Raw genomic sequence first — 14,002 nt, 5'->3', positions numbered from 1 at the left:
AGAGCTTGTAAAACTCCAAAGAGAAAGGAAAAATTGAAATCGCATCATATGACCCCTTTAAAGGGGGTGATTCTTTTCTATGCCTATTGTGTATATATATATATATATAGAGAGAGAGAGAGAGAGAGAGAGATAGTAACCTAAATAGTCATTTTTTGTTAATATGATTAATATACAGTGGAGATCAAAATTAGAGAACAACCTTCAATTTCCTAAATTTCAAGGTCACTGCTTAGTCCTATTTGAAGTTAACAGGAGTAGAAGGGCAGTTTTTTAAGCATATTTCATAAATTAATTGTATTCTGAAGTATAATTGTATTCACAGTTTAAAAAGAAGATATTTGAAAAATAACTCTGATCAAAATTAGAGAACACTTACAGCTCTCACTTTTCAACTGGCAACATTCCTCCCATTTTTACGAGATGGCGGGCCGCTCTAAGGTGACTGAAACCCTGCGACAGGAGGCAGTAAGGCCAAAGGGATGACCCTTTCAGCTATTGCAGGAGAAGTTGGAATTCAAAATCTGTGATTCAATGATGAATCAGTTCAACACTGCAGCTGGAATTGCTTGCCAGTTCAGTGCTATACAGGCTAAGGATCTGTCTCTGCACGATTAAGAGAAGTCGGAATGAAAGCACAATCTGCAGTGACCAAGCCTCTCATCAGCAGAAATAATCAAAAGGTTAGGCTCATCTTTGCTGAGGAAATGTGGACAGAGGAGAATTGGTCCAAAGTTCACTTTAGTGATGAGAGCAAGTTTAATTTATTATTGTATTCACAGTTTAAAAAGAAGATATTTGAAAAATAACTCTGATCAAAATTAGAGAACACTTACAGCTCTCACTTTTCAACTGGCAACATTCCTCCCATTTTTACGAGATGGCGGGCCGCTCTAAGGTGACTGAAACCCTGCGACAGGAGGCAGTAAGGCCAAAGGGATGACCCTTTCAGCTATTGCAGGAGAAGTTGGAATTCAAAATCTGTGATTTCTCAAATATTGCAGGTTTACAATGACACTAATTCATTCAAGTCCCCCAAAAAGGCTGGTCATACACGTAAGACAAATGCACGAGGAGACAGCACAATGCGGAGACTCTCAATGTGGAATCAGTTCAACACTGCAGCTGGAATTGCTTGCCAGTTCAGTGCTATACAGGCTAAGGATCTGTCTCTGCACGATTAAGAGAAGTCGGAATGAAAGCACAATCTGCAGTGACCAAGCCTCTCATCAGCAGAAATAATCAAAAGGTTAGGCTCATCTTTGCTGAGGAAATGTGGACAGAGGAGAATTGGTCCAAAGTTCACTTTAGTGATGAGAGCAAGTTTAATTTATTTGGGTCTGATGGGAAACATTTTGTTCGGGGTCAAACTGGGGAAAGACTGAAGCCCAAGTGCATAAAGAAGTCAACATGACCTTTGCTGCAAGCATCTCCCAACCAGTCAGCAATTTCCATGCAAGACAATACTCCCGTCACATTGCAAAACAGGTAAAGCAGTTCCTTGAAGCTGAAAACATTGAAATAATGAGTCCTGATCTAAACCAGATTGAAAATCTCTGGAAAATTCTTGATGACAAAGTTATGGCTAAGAAACCCACTATACTATACATATACATGCGCGCACACACACACACACACACACATATATATATATATATATATATATATATATATTTGCATAATGTTCACAGTAAGACAATACTCCCGTCACATTGCAAAACAGGTAAAGCAGTTCCTTGAAGCTGAAAACATTGAAATAATGAGTCCTGATCTAAACCAGATTGAAAATCTCTGGAAAATTCTTGATGACAAAGTTATGGCTAAGAAACCCACTATACTATACATATACATGTGCGCACACACACACACACACACACATATATATATATATATATATATATATATATATATTTGCATAATGTTCACAGTATACATGCTGCATTCTCTACAATAGTATGATAGTAGTGTAGTTTGAAAGAAAATGACAAACAGAGAAAGACATGAGATAAAAGAAACCATCAATAGAGGAGGGTGAGATGCTGGGAGGATAAAGAGACAGACAGAGATGAGAGCAATGGAGGAAAATCAGGCTGCTTTACTAGTCCGCTGGTGGTTGTAACATGGTCCGCGTGGCACGATGATGTTGGGTCTATTTAAAGCAGCAGTTCATCCAGCGTGTCAAACACTGATCTATAATCCCACAGCAGTCACAGTGCTGCTTAAAATCAGATTTCTCCATAATAACACGATCTTTGTCGACTCTAATGCCGCCTGCGCTCTGTCATACAGACCCTGAGGGATCCATCTGTAACCCCTGAACTGGCAGCGCTGCTTTCTGACTCCAGCTAATGCCCAGATGATGAGATGGTTTCCAGCATGGACATTTCTGATCCCTTTGTCTTTCAATTAAACTCTGGGCACAGTTGGACTTAACAAAAGTTTTATACTACCGGTCAAAAGTTTGGAATAATTAATTTTTTTATGTTGTTGAAAGGAGTCTCTTATGCTTATAATTTTTTCAGTTTTTTAAATTTATTTCAGATATATATTCTGTATGAAATATATATATTTTTTATATTTTGTATTTGATATATTATTTTAATAGAAATGTTATATCTATATATGATATCAATCTGTAAATATTTAATATTTAAAAAATATATGGAAAATAAGTTGGACTTCATTTTAATGTGTGTATATATAATTTGTCTATATTGTATGTAAAATATATTTAGATTTTTTATTTATATATAATATTAAATTTATGTATAAAATATTTATATATTTATGTTATTTCTTACCGTGATATATTTTCCGCATACGTCTTGCTTTCCTCAGCAGTTTGTGTCTGACTAGTTTCTTTTGGCTTTTTGGTTCCTCTAGGGCACCATTTCCCTACCTGGCAACAGAGTCACCGAACATCCCAGCAATGGGGAGGAAGGCGGAAAGTTCCTATTTGAAGTCATCCCAGGTAAGGAGAAAGCGGGTTTTTTTTTTTTTACCATATCTGTTTTTCCAATGCAGAGTTGCTTTAGCTTTCATGATGGGACCGCAGTGACCTCACTCACTGAGGAGAGGTCTTCAAAGACATTCATCCCCGCTAATGAGAACAGATCGAAGCTGGGCACTTCGCTGACAAACACAGCTGAATCCTGACACTCCAGACACGACACATCACAGGAAATCAGTGTCATTTCAGTGGAACGGTTTCTTGCATTTGTAAACAATGCTCATTTCTAAATCTTCTAGGCATCTTGTCATGTAAACCAACCAATATGTTTTCAAATGGATCCCTCTTTATACACATTTGTGGGTAATTTGTTCTCTCCCAAATGTAGTTTAGTGATGAATGACGCTGGATCTGCCACCTGCTGTAATTAGTTTACAGATCACACTCTTCTCTCCCTCTCTTTGGGCTCTGGTTGTGTTTGGAGAGGGCTCAGATAAAACACAGATGTCCCTCTCGTGCAGTGGATGATGAATCACTAAGGACAGATGAGTGCTTGAGGAGCAACAGAACAGCAACTGAACTCCTGTTCAGTTCTGGGGAACACTCTGATAACATATACACCTGAGCTTCAAGCTAAATAAATGACTGAATCAAATAACAGACACACCTAACAGCTGGAACTGTGGTACCACACACTCACACTATATCAACATGTTATATTGGAGCTACAAACAACACTCACAAACTGGTTTGGATCAGTTTGCCAGTTTGATCAGTTATATATACAGTATATATATATATATATATATAATATATATATTATATATACATACACACTTCTGTTTAAAAGATTGGGGTCACTAAAGCAAGGATGCATTAAATTGATCAAAAGCGCCAGTAAGACAAGAACGCATTTTGGTTTTTAGGTTTTAGGACAACTTTGATGAAAGGTTTTGATCCAATTCAAATGTTGACTAGTGTATATATATATATATATATATATATATATATATAAATATAATAAGTATACACTGAAAGGACATCTGAAAACCCTTAACTTCTGATTTCCTGTTTTCTGTTGCTCTGTGCTTGAATTGTTCAGGAGCATCGGTGCTAAGTAGGTGTATTTTGGAAACTTGTAGGGACATATTTTTCCCAGCAGTCAGAGTGTTTCTGAGAGGAATGGCAGGAGATGTTATCAGAAGCAGACAGTGATAGATCTGCTCTCAGGTGGGTCTGCGAGATCACATGACTGACTATACGCTCTAATCTACCTGTTGTGGGAGGACAGCAGACGAAGTGGTAACAATTATCTTGACAGCACTCAATACCAATACCAGTTTGTTCACTCTTTATGTCCTATATCTGTCTCTTGGGCCTGGTAATATTACATATTTATATTTATATATATAAAACTTCTGAATTCCTGTTTTCTGTTCCTGTGTGCTTGAATTGTTCTTGAGCATCAGAGATAAGTTGGTGTATTTTGGAAACTTGAAGGGTCATATGTATGTAGGTATAATATAATTGTATCATATTTACTATAGATCTATAGTCTCATATGACAACAATTGTGACCCTGGAGCACAAAACCAGTCTTAAGTCACTGGGGTATATTTTTAGCAATAGCCAAAAATACATTGTATGGGTCAAAATTATCGATTTTTCTTTTATACAAAAAATCATTAGGCTATTAAGTAAAGATCATGTTCCATGAAGATATTTTGTAAATATCTTACCGTAAATATATCAAAACTTAATTTTTGATTAGTAATATGCATTGCTAAGAACTTCATTTGGACAACTTTAAAGGTGATTTTCTCAATATTTTGATTATTTTGCACCCTCAGATTCCAGATTTTCAAATAGTTGTATCTCAGCCACATATTGTCCTATTCTAACAAACCATACATCTATGGAAGGCTTATTTAGTCAGCTTTCAGATTATGTATAAATCTCAATTTCAAAAAATTGACCCTTATGACTGGTTTTGTGGTCCATGGTCACAATTGTCTTTTTTATTCTCCATTTTAGGAGAAACAGTCAAGTTGATACTTGAGTGAAACTCACTGATGAATATATTTCCTGAGCTATGAAAGAGCATCCTGAATGATAAAACAGAGGAAATGGATTCATCTTAAAAGATGTTTTTTTTTTTTTTTTTTTTTAATAATGACTATTACAATTTTTTATATTGCTAGTAGACACTTGTGCACAGTATGCACTTGATTTTTACTATGACGTTCACATTACCTTCTTCGATGGAATGAGCCGTGTCTGTTGTCATCTGTTCGGTGACGCACGTGAGCATATTGTGTCTTTGTTTCCAGGCTTGTGACCTTGTAGAAGGCAAAAAGTTAGTTTTAGGTCTTTGTAACTTTACTTTGAGAATCATTGCAGAGCCTTGGACCTTTATCTGCGGTGACACTGTGGCATTTGCATGAATAGGGCCTTTTTGCGGAGTAGATTAATATGACACAGATCACTGCCTACTCACCCTGTCATCACGGACTTCTTATTAGTCATGCCGGTAAATGCCACATTGTATCTGTCACCAAAATGATCACAAATGAGTTCCTGCTTGCTAGACGAGCAACTGCAGTTGAGATAAATGGGAATGCTAACGGATAGCGCCAGGTATTACGCTTCTTTGGCCTATGTGGCAAAATCCATCCTGTCCTGTGTTTCCCCAACAGACAGCCGTGAGAGTGTGCGCACTGTCCCAGAAAACAGCAGAAACAGAGATTTATAGCACGTTTTCAGCTCTTTGGAAACGCAGCACGGCTCCCAACAGTCCTGCCAGCTGACTGTGAAAAACCGGAGCCATTGTTCAGCATGTCAGTCTTAGATGACGGCGTTTAGGAATGATTCCATGCTTACGTGCACTTTTCCATACATTAGCCTTTTATCATCTTTATTACATTTATTCCATTGTCCATCTCAGCAATATTTCGGAGTAGGCTATTTTAAGCATGTTTTTTTTTTCTTTTTTCTGCATAAGTCATGAAATCGCTTGTCCTTGAAAAAGGCTTTTTGGAGGTAATGTTCAAGTCAAGTCAAGTCAAGTCTGCTTTATTGTCAATTCTTCCACATGTACAGCACATACACACAGAGAATTGAAATTGCGTTACTCTCAGACCCTTGGTGCATACAGATAACACTAACAGTAGAACATAAATACAGATATACAGATTAAGTATAAAATACAACTATACAAATATACAAATAAGGTAAAATGTAAAAAAATATATAAAAAAATATATATAAAGCAGCACACGGCACATGGCAGATAGAGTGCAAACCAGTGAAGTAAACAACAGTGCAGATATAATGATTTGTAGTGCAAAAAGAGCTTATTTAGACTGATTAAAGTGACTGTGTGTGTGTATTTGGGAGGGGGGAGTGGGAGAGTCCGTCAGAGTTCAGTGGTGCGTGGGGCAAAAGAGGGGAGGGGGGGCAAGGTCGGGAGGGAGTTCAGCTTCCTGACAGCCTGATGGATGAAGCTGTCCTTCAGTCTGCTGGTCCTGGCCTGGAGACTCCGCAGTCTCCTCCCTGATGGCAGCAGACTAAAGAAGCTGTGTGTCGGGTGGGTGGGATCACCTGCAATGCAGAGGGCTTTGCGGGTGAGACAGGTGTTGTAAATGTCCTGGAGGGAGGGGAGAGAGGCACCAACGATCTTCTCAGCTGCTCTCACTACGTTGTACAGCTCAGTTCATAAAAGAGGGTTGTTAAAAGTGCATTTAATTTCCTCTCGTCTTTCATAAATACAGATGGGAGTATTTTGTGTAGGGATAACATGGACTGAATTTCAATTAAGTTATTTTGTCGTCTATTAATGTGGTTCTTGTGTGTGTGTGTGTGTGTGTGTAACATTGACACTGGATAAATAGGCTATACTTATTTGCACTGATATAAAAATTATGGGCAATAGCAAGAATCCATTCCATTTTGTATGTAAAAGTAAAATCAAACAATGTAGTTATGCTTTAGTGGATTTGGGCGTTACAACATTATGTTGCAATGATGAATTATGGTAACCTATTAATTTTGTCCCTATAATAAATGTGGGACTTCTATTATAGGAAAGCGTTCAGAGTTATTTGTCGTAATCTATCGCTATTCCTTTAAGCAGTAGCCTAATTTAGATGACAGAAAACATAATCTAAAAGGTACACAGGGTCAATAGACTAGAAGTTAGTATTAAGAAACATATTTTACACACAAACTTGCAATTCTTACAGAAATAGTTCCAAACGAAGCTAACAGCAGGATGAACCATCGCGTGTCTCCAAGCAACACATGGCGTTTCAGAATGAATCAGTGGTTTTGAATGAATCATTTGAGCAAATGATTCAGTTATTCACATATGGTCACTCACTCGTTTCGTTTTTTAATGAATCAGTGTTTTGAACGAATCGGCTAAATTATTTATTGACTCACTGATAAAAATACTCACTTGACCTGTGTCTCAGTGTTCATACTATCCATCCTAAATAGGATGTGAGATTAGAATAAGTGTGTCCCAAAGCATAAGTATGTTGAAAAGAGTATGGCAAAAGTCCCCGGATGGTCTACTATTTCATGTCGATTTTTTAAGTGTGGATCCGTGCACACTCAAATGCAGGGTTCCTCAATTAGTTTTTGCCGAGGGCCGAATTTTGTCAACAATACCAAGCCAAGGGCCACTGACCTATATATATATATTGAATCATCTATTTTCCATGTCCACTTTTCTTTTCTACACACTCGCCATGTTTTTGCTGTTACATCGTATCTACACTGGACGTGACAAAGCATTGCAAATCATTTGAACGTTGTGTCAGTACGTTATAAATAGAACGAGTCAGCAGTTTACTGTCGGGGATTTGTCGTGTCGCGCCGCATCCAAGACAGCATCACTGATTATAACGAGTTCTATTGTATTTTATTGCGCTGCGCCGCTCGCGTCCGGTGTAGACGCAATGTAAGTTAATGTAGCTTTCTGATGCTGTGTTTGAATTTTCATGCCACATTATTTGAAATTAGGCCAAACTTTTTTCTCTCACGGGCCGGATGTGGCCCGCGGACCGCCTATTGAGGAACCCTGCTCTAATGGCTAAAATTGCCCACAATCCATTGCGCTTTGGCGAAGGATTTGGTCCAGAACTACAAACACGAATAAAACGAGTTAGAAAAACTACAAACGTGGCGGATGCGTGCGATCGATGGTTAGGTAGAGAGGTTTAGAAAAAGGGGGTTGAGTTACTAATAATCAACATTTAACCTGGTAAAAAATATTAATTTATTGTTATCCGTGTTATATTTAATCTGCAACAACAATGTGAACTTTTATAAACATCCATTTGGTCGTTAACTTTTAAATGCATCATTATGCAGAAAATATGAGCAGAGTCCTCTGCATGAAAGACCCGCGACTGGCAGATCAACGAGCTACTTCTTTTCTCTCCAGTACGGTAGGAAGTTAAATTAAATTAAATGTGGAGGATGTTAACTGTGACAAGATGATTGACTGACCAGTTTACAGTGACAGGGTGCATGTAACAGGTGCGACAGAGCGGTCCTTTAAAGACGCAATTGTGTGACGTGATAGTATGTCCCAAAGCTTGCCTACTCTTCTACTACACACTCAAAAGTGTGTACTTCTTCTTCACCAAAAGAGAACATACTTTAAGGGCGTAGTATAAGTAGGCACATTGAGACGCAGCATTGTTTTATGAATTAGTGTTTCTGAACGAATCGATTGAGAGAATGATTCGGTGACTCATAAATTTGCGTTTTTGAACAAGAATGAACGGTTCACAAACTCTCTCACAAAGACTTATCTCCACCTGCTGGTGTAACGATGTAACTGGAAGAAAAAAAGTGTTATTTTGTACCATTGTAGTACCATGGCTTTTGGGATATGCAGAAGAATTGCACATGAACTTAAGATTCACTGAATCACATACAGATTCAGCTCACATTCTTGGATTAATTTTTGACTGATACAGCAATGCTTATCAACATAAATGACGTTATCTGTCTGTCAGGTCGAAATGTTCATTTCGAAGTTTCCGGAGTCTAGTATTTGGATTCCTTTCCAATTTCACAGGTCTGTTGCTTTGAATTTCAGACCAACGAAAGAAAATGTACCTCATGAAGGCAAAATTGGATTTTAATTAAAACCTTTTTTCTTGAAAGTTTTAATATGTGGGGTTCAAATTTGCTCCATCTGTTGCTGCAGTCCAACAGCTCACAATATGTTTGTTTCTCTATCACGCAGACAAATCTATTGTCATAATAATGTGAATAATTACTTTGCTGGCCCAGTGAACACCAGAATGAAATATCAGACCTGGTTTGGCAGTGCACGATGATCATACCACAGCAGCGCAATCAATTTCAAGCAGATTTTTCTGGAAAAGTAAGTTAAAACAAACACTAAACAGCGTTGTTTCACAACTCCAAACCAGACAGAAAATGGCTCCTGCCTCATAATCTTTAATCATATCCGCATCTGGACCACTGTTTACTCACTGATCCTTTATTTATCAACCTCTAAGTTATTTATAACTCACTGACGTCCAGTGAATCTGGGTAATACTGGGGAACTGAGAAAAGTCAAGCTAAGAGTTTGTGCAACTAGGAAAACTTGCAAGTTGAAGTAGGTTGAAGAGCATCTCTGCTTCTCTTTCTGCAGGAATAGCTGTAGAATAGTTGAAGCTGAAGTGCAAATAATCCCTCTGAGTTTGTATCTAGTGGTTTGTGTGTTTATCATGAAGGGCGTAAAAGAGAGGTTTTGTTTCACAGACATGAGTGGGATTCAGTGAGAGCTGAAGAGGGCAGAAACCTTGCAGATGGGGAAGTCAGTCTGTGTGGATTCACAACACCTGCAGAATCATCAACTGAGACTGAGACAAATCCCACGTGTTGATTGCTTTCTTTTGTTTCTTCTTTTCTGTCTTTCAGATGTTCTTTTGTTTTATTTTTCTCTTTTGTTTCTTTTTCTTTTTCTTATGTTTCTTTCACTTGTTCATTCATTTGTTCTTTTGTTTGACTCATTTGATTGCCCTATGTTCTTTCAGTAGTTCCTTGAGTATTTCCTTTAGCTGTTCTTTCTTTCTTTCTTTCTTTCTTTCTTTCTTTCATCATGTTTGTACACTTGTTAGTTCAGTCCTCCATTCCTTCGTAAAAATTTTTCTTTATTTTCTTTTTTCCTTTCTTTCTCTCACTTTTCCCTTTCTTTTCTCTTTTATATCTTTTTCTCTCTTTTTCTTTCTGTCCATCTTTATTTCTTGTTCACTTGTTCATTTGTTTGCTTGTTTGTCGAGTGCTCAATTGACTCTTTTGATTGTTTGTTCAGTAGTTCTTTCGTTCATTCTCTATTTTCATTCTTTCTTTGTCTTTCTTTCTTTCTTTCAAAACTCATTTGATTATTCCATTGTTTGTTCAGTAGTTATTTCTTTCTTTCTTTCTTTCTTTCTTTCTTTCTTTCTTTCATCATGTTTGTACACTTGTTAGTTCAGTCCTCGATTCCTTCGTAATTTTTTTCTTTATTTTCTTTTTTCTTTCTTTCTCTCCACTTTTCCCTTTTATATCTTTTTTCTCTTTTTCTTTCTGTCCATCTTTATTTCTTGTTCACTTGTTCATTTATTTGTTTGCTTGTTTGTCGAGTGCTCAATTGACACATTTGATTGTTCGTTCAGTAGTTCTTTCGTTCATTCTCTATTTTCATTCTTTCTTTGTCTATTTTTATTTCTTATGCTCTTTCTTTCTTTCTTTCATTCTTTCCTTCTTTCATTCTTTCTTTTGTTTGTTCATTCAGTTGTTTGTTCACTTGTTCATATCTTTGTTATTTCTCTCATTTTTCATGATCTCTTTTTCCTTGTTCTCTCGCTTTTTTCTTTCTCATTTGTTTGCTTTGTTCTTTTTTGTCAGACCTTCCTTTGTTCTCCTTTCATTCATTCAGTTGTTCAGTTTGTTCATTCAGTTGTTACTTTTTGAATTCATTCTGTTTCTTTCTGATTGACCTAATTAAATGAGAGTGTAATGAAGTGATTGTTGAAACTCCCGCGGCAAACTGTTTTTCTCACCTTGAGATTGACTTAATTACAGCACAACACAGCTCCCTCACTTGCATTGGCAGGACCAGGTGACTTCCAGCAAACAGTGTGCGGTTTAAAACATGGAGAATGTGAGATTTACGAGAGCTGTAATCACATTCTGAAGATGAATGTCAAAGTCAGGGTCAAAAAGCTACTGCAACCACTGGAGACTCTGCAGTACAGCCACAGTAGCTCCAAAGGAAACAGAGGAAGTTAATACAGCTGCAGATTAATTTTATTATTTACCTCTCCCAACAAAGAAAAAGTTCTAAAACATGCAAATTAAGATAGCGCTTTATAAAATATAATGCTTAACAGATGAATATTTGATTCACATTTCAGTTCGACTAATTTAGCATTATTTATTGAGATAATGTTTGTTAATATTATTATGATTAATGAATGTTAGTATGAAACATTTCTAAAACATTAGTCTTTCACGTTCCTCTGTTTTTCCACAAGGGGTCTGATCTCTTCGGGTCTCTGCTGACATGTAGCCGTGTAGAATTACAGTAGCAGTTAATCAGAGTTTTAATTGGACGGCTCTCGTCAGGGGGTCCGAGGGTGACAGAGGAATCTGGGGGCTTTCGTCTGAAGGTCGTGGCTGCTCTGCTGTGCTGTTTATTTACGCTCTCGCTGCTGTCTGTATGTCTTTGCAGGCAGCAGAGAACAGTTTACCGCCAACTTTTCAGACGTTATTCTTTGACTTGATCGCTGGTAATTTGCATGTCAATTTATTTCACATTTAGCTTCGACTCCCTGCCAGGACAGTCCTAATGTAGCGAGAATCACAAACAAGCCGAGTTAGACTAATGCATGCATAGCCTATATCAGATGCAGATTTCACTCGCCAACATTAGTTCAAGTCCAGGTATGACATAGCTATTTAACTTTTAGTTAAATATTATAACTTTTACTATAAGTACTTGCAGTTGCTGTGTATGCTTAGTTGTGCTATCCCTCCTAGAAAAAAAATAATGCATAAACCAGCATAAGCTGGTTTGCTGGTCTGGTTTCAGAGGGTTTTGGGGCAATTTTCAGTTTTAACCAGCCAAGACCTTCCAGTTTAAACTATTTTTGTTCCACAAAGATTAAAACTTTTTTTTTTAATGCAAAAACCTGAATTCATTCTCTCTAGCATATAACAATATGTTAAATATGCTCAGACTCCAGTCATAATCCATTGCAATCAGCTTTAAAATCAGAATTCTATCGCTGAATGACAATTGCGGAATTCAATTCTGCCAATGATGATGTAATATGTTTACATGCTGCATTGTGATTGGTTATCAAAGTCCTCCAGGTTACATTGTACAATAAACTGTAAGATAAACATCTGTTAAGTTTACAGACATCTTCTTTCAACCCTAAAACAAAATGCAATGCAAAATTCAAAACCCGCATAAAACATCAGACAAAACAAACAAAAATCTTTTTTTTTTATGGAAGCTGATCAATAATTAGTTTCTTACTGTATATTTAGGTTTTCAATTTCAAACCTTCATATTTACAAAAACATAAACTGTTCTTTTGCATTTCCTTTGGAAAATTCAAATATATTTATTTATTTTAACTGTCTATGTTTAGTTTTTCATTTTGGTCATGGTATTGCATTTTGACACATTAGCATCAAATATATGTTTAAACAAATGTATTATCCAGATAAATGTGTTGTCTTGGTGCATTAGGGGCTTATAATATGCGATGTGTTGGGTTTTTTCCTACTACAATGTGTTCATTCTTAATCTGTCATGCCTCTCAGGTGTAACTTAAGTCTTTGGCGTGGGCAGGTGAGAGAAAGAGTGTTATAGATGTATGTCTGCTGTGTTATCATTATCTAATGTCACTCGGACCCCTCCTTGCATATCTTGCATGCTTTAAGAAATGTGATACTCGTAGTCACGTCGCCACAGGCTGTACATATATAATCATAGACAAGGTGAAAGGTCACCCAGCATACCTAGGGAGCAGGACATAGCTGACATTTCTGTCGTTTTTGTGATAATAGAGAACGTTTGTAGAGATAGAGAAAAATAGGAAGTATATACTGTAATTAATTTATAGATTTTTTTTAACCAATTAACATAAATATTTCCATTCATACCTTTTAAAAAGTAGGAAAATTATTTTAAATATCTACCAACATAACACACATATACTGTATGCTTACATATGTTATACGTAAGTTAAGTATTTGCCAATATTTACCAACATAATACAGCATATACTGTATGTTTACATACATATATGTTATACATCAGTATTTGAGAAGATGTATTAGTATTAATTTGAACATTTGAAAAATTGACAAAGAAAAAAACACCAAAAACTTATTTCACTCTTCAGATTTCTTTAAAAAGACCTATTTTCTGTCTGTTCAAATACTTGTCATTCTTTCTAGCATTTAAAAATATGTGAAATAGGCTGGGAATGCAGTCATAATCCATTACAATTATCTTTAAAAAGATATACTTTTCCATTAAAAATCTGTTTAATCAGAGACTTTTTAATAATGTTGGGTTTTTGCTACAGATTTTAACATTCAGTTTGAAACATCCTTGAACCTTTGCATTGGACCATTTCTAAAAAAAATCATTAAAGAAAGGAGAGAAAGGAATATTTCTATGGCTAAAAACATACCTGTACAATATTTTCATTCTTTTTCTGAGGATGTGTGCCATATTTCCTTTGTGCATCTGTCACGCTGTACGTGGGACTCACGCGGGGAGGTTTTCACTTTCCTTTCACGGGGTCAGGAAGAGCATGTAGTGATGGCTCATGGTCACTGCCTTTGACCTCCAGTTGTAACATCTCCATGGCAACAGCAGATGACATGCAGCTCAATTAACCTTCAGCGGTTGCTGTTCACACAGTGTAGGACTTGATTTTGAGTTTGATACTGCCTGAATTAATATGTATATTTTATATATATTTACATTTACATTTAGTCATTTTGCAGACGCTTTTA

General features: G+C 36.6%; 1 protein-coding gene across 2 annotated transcripts in view; it reads left to right on the top strand.

Moving 5' to 3' along the window:
- Nucleotides 1-14,002, top strand: part of LOC107701953 (rho GTPase-activating protein 24-like) — a 126,033-nt gene that overhangs the window by 46,632 nt on the left and 65,399 nt on the right. For both annotated transcript variants that reach the window (XM_016504118.1, XM_016504119.1), the window contains one exon: nucleotides 2,884-2,971. In XM_016504118.1, coding sequence (XP_016359604.1) covers nucleotides 2,884-2,971 — 88 coding nt within the window. The remainder of the gene's footprint in view (nucleotides 1-2,883; nucleotides 2,972-14,002) is intronic.

Source organism: Sinocyclocheilus anshuiensis, unplaced genomic scaffold (genome assembly GCF_001515605.1).
Source record: "Sinocyclocheilus anshuiensis isolate Anshui unplaced genomic scaffold, SAMN03320099.WGS_v1.1 scaffold1184, whole genome shotgun sequence".
NCBI classification, from domain to species: Eukaryota; Metazoa; Chordata; class Actinopteri; order Cypriniformes; family Cyprinidae; genus Sinocyclocheilus; species Sinocyclocheilus anshuiensis.
The sequence above is the reverse complement of the archived record's forward strand: the minus strand, read 5'-3'. Positions and strand labels throughout refer to the sequence as shown.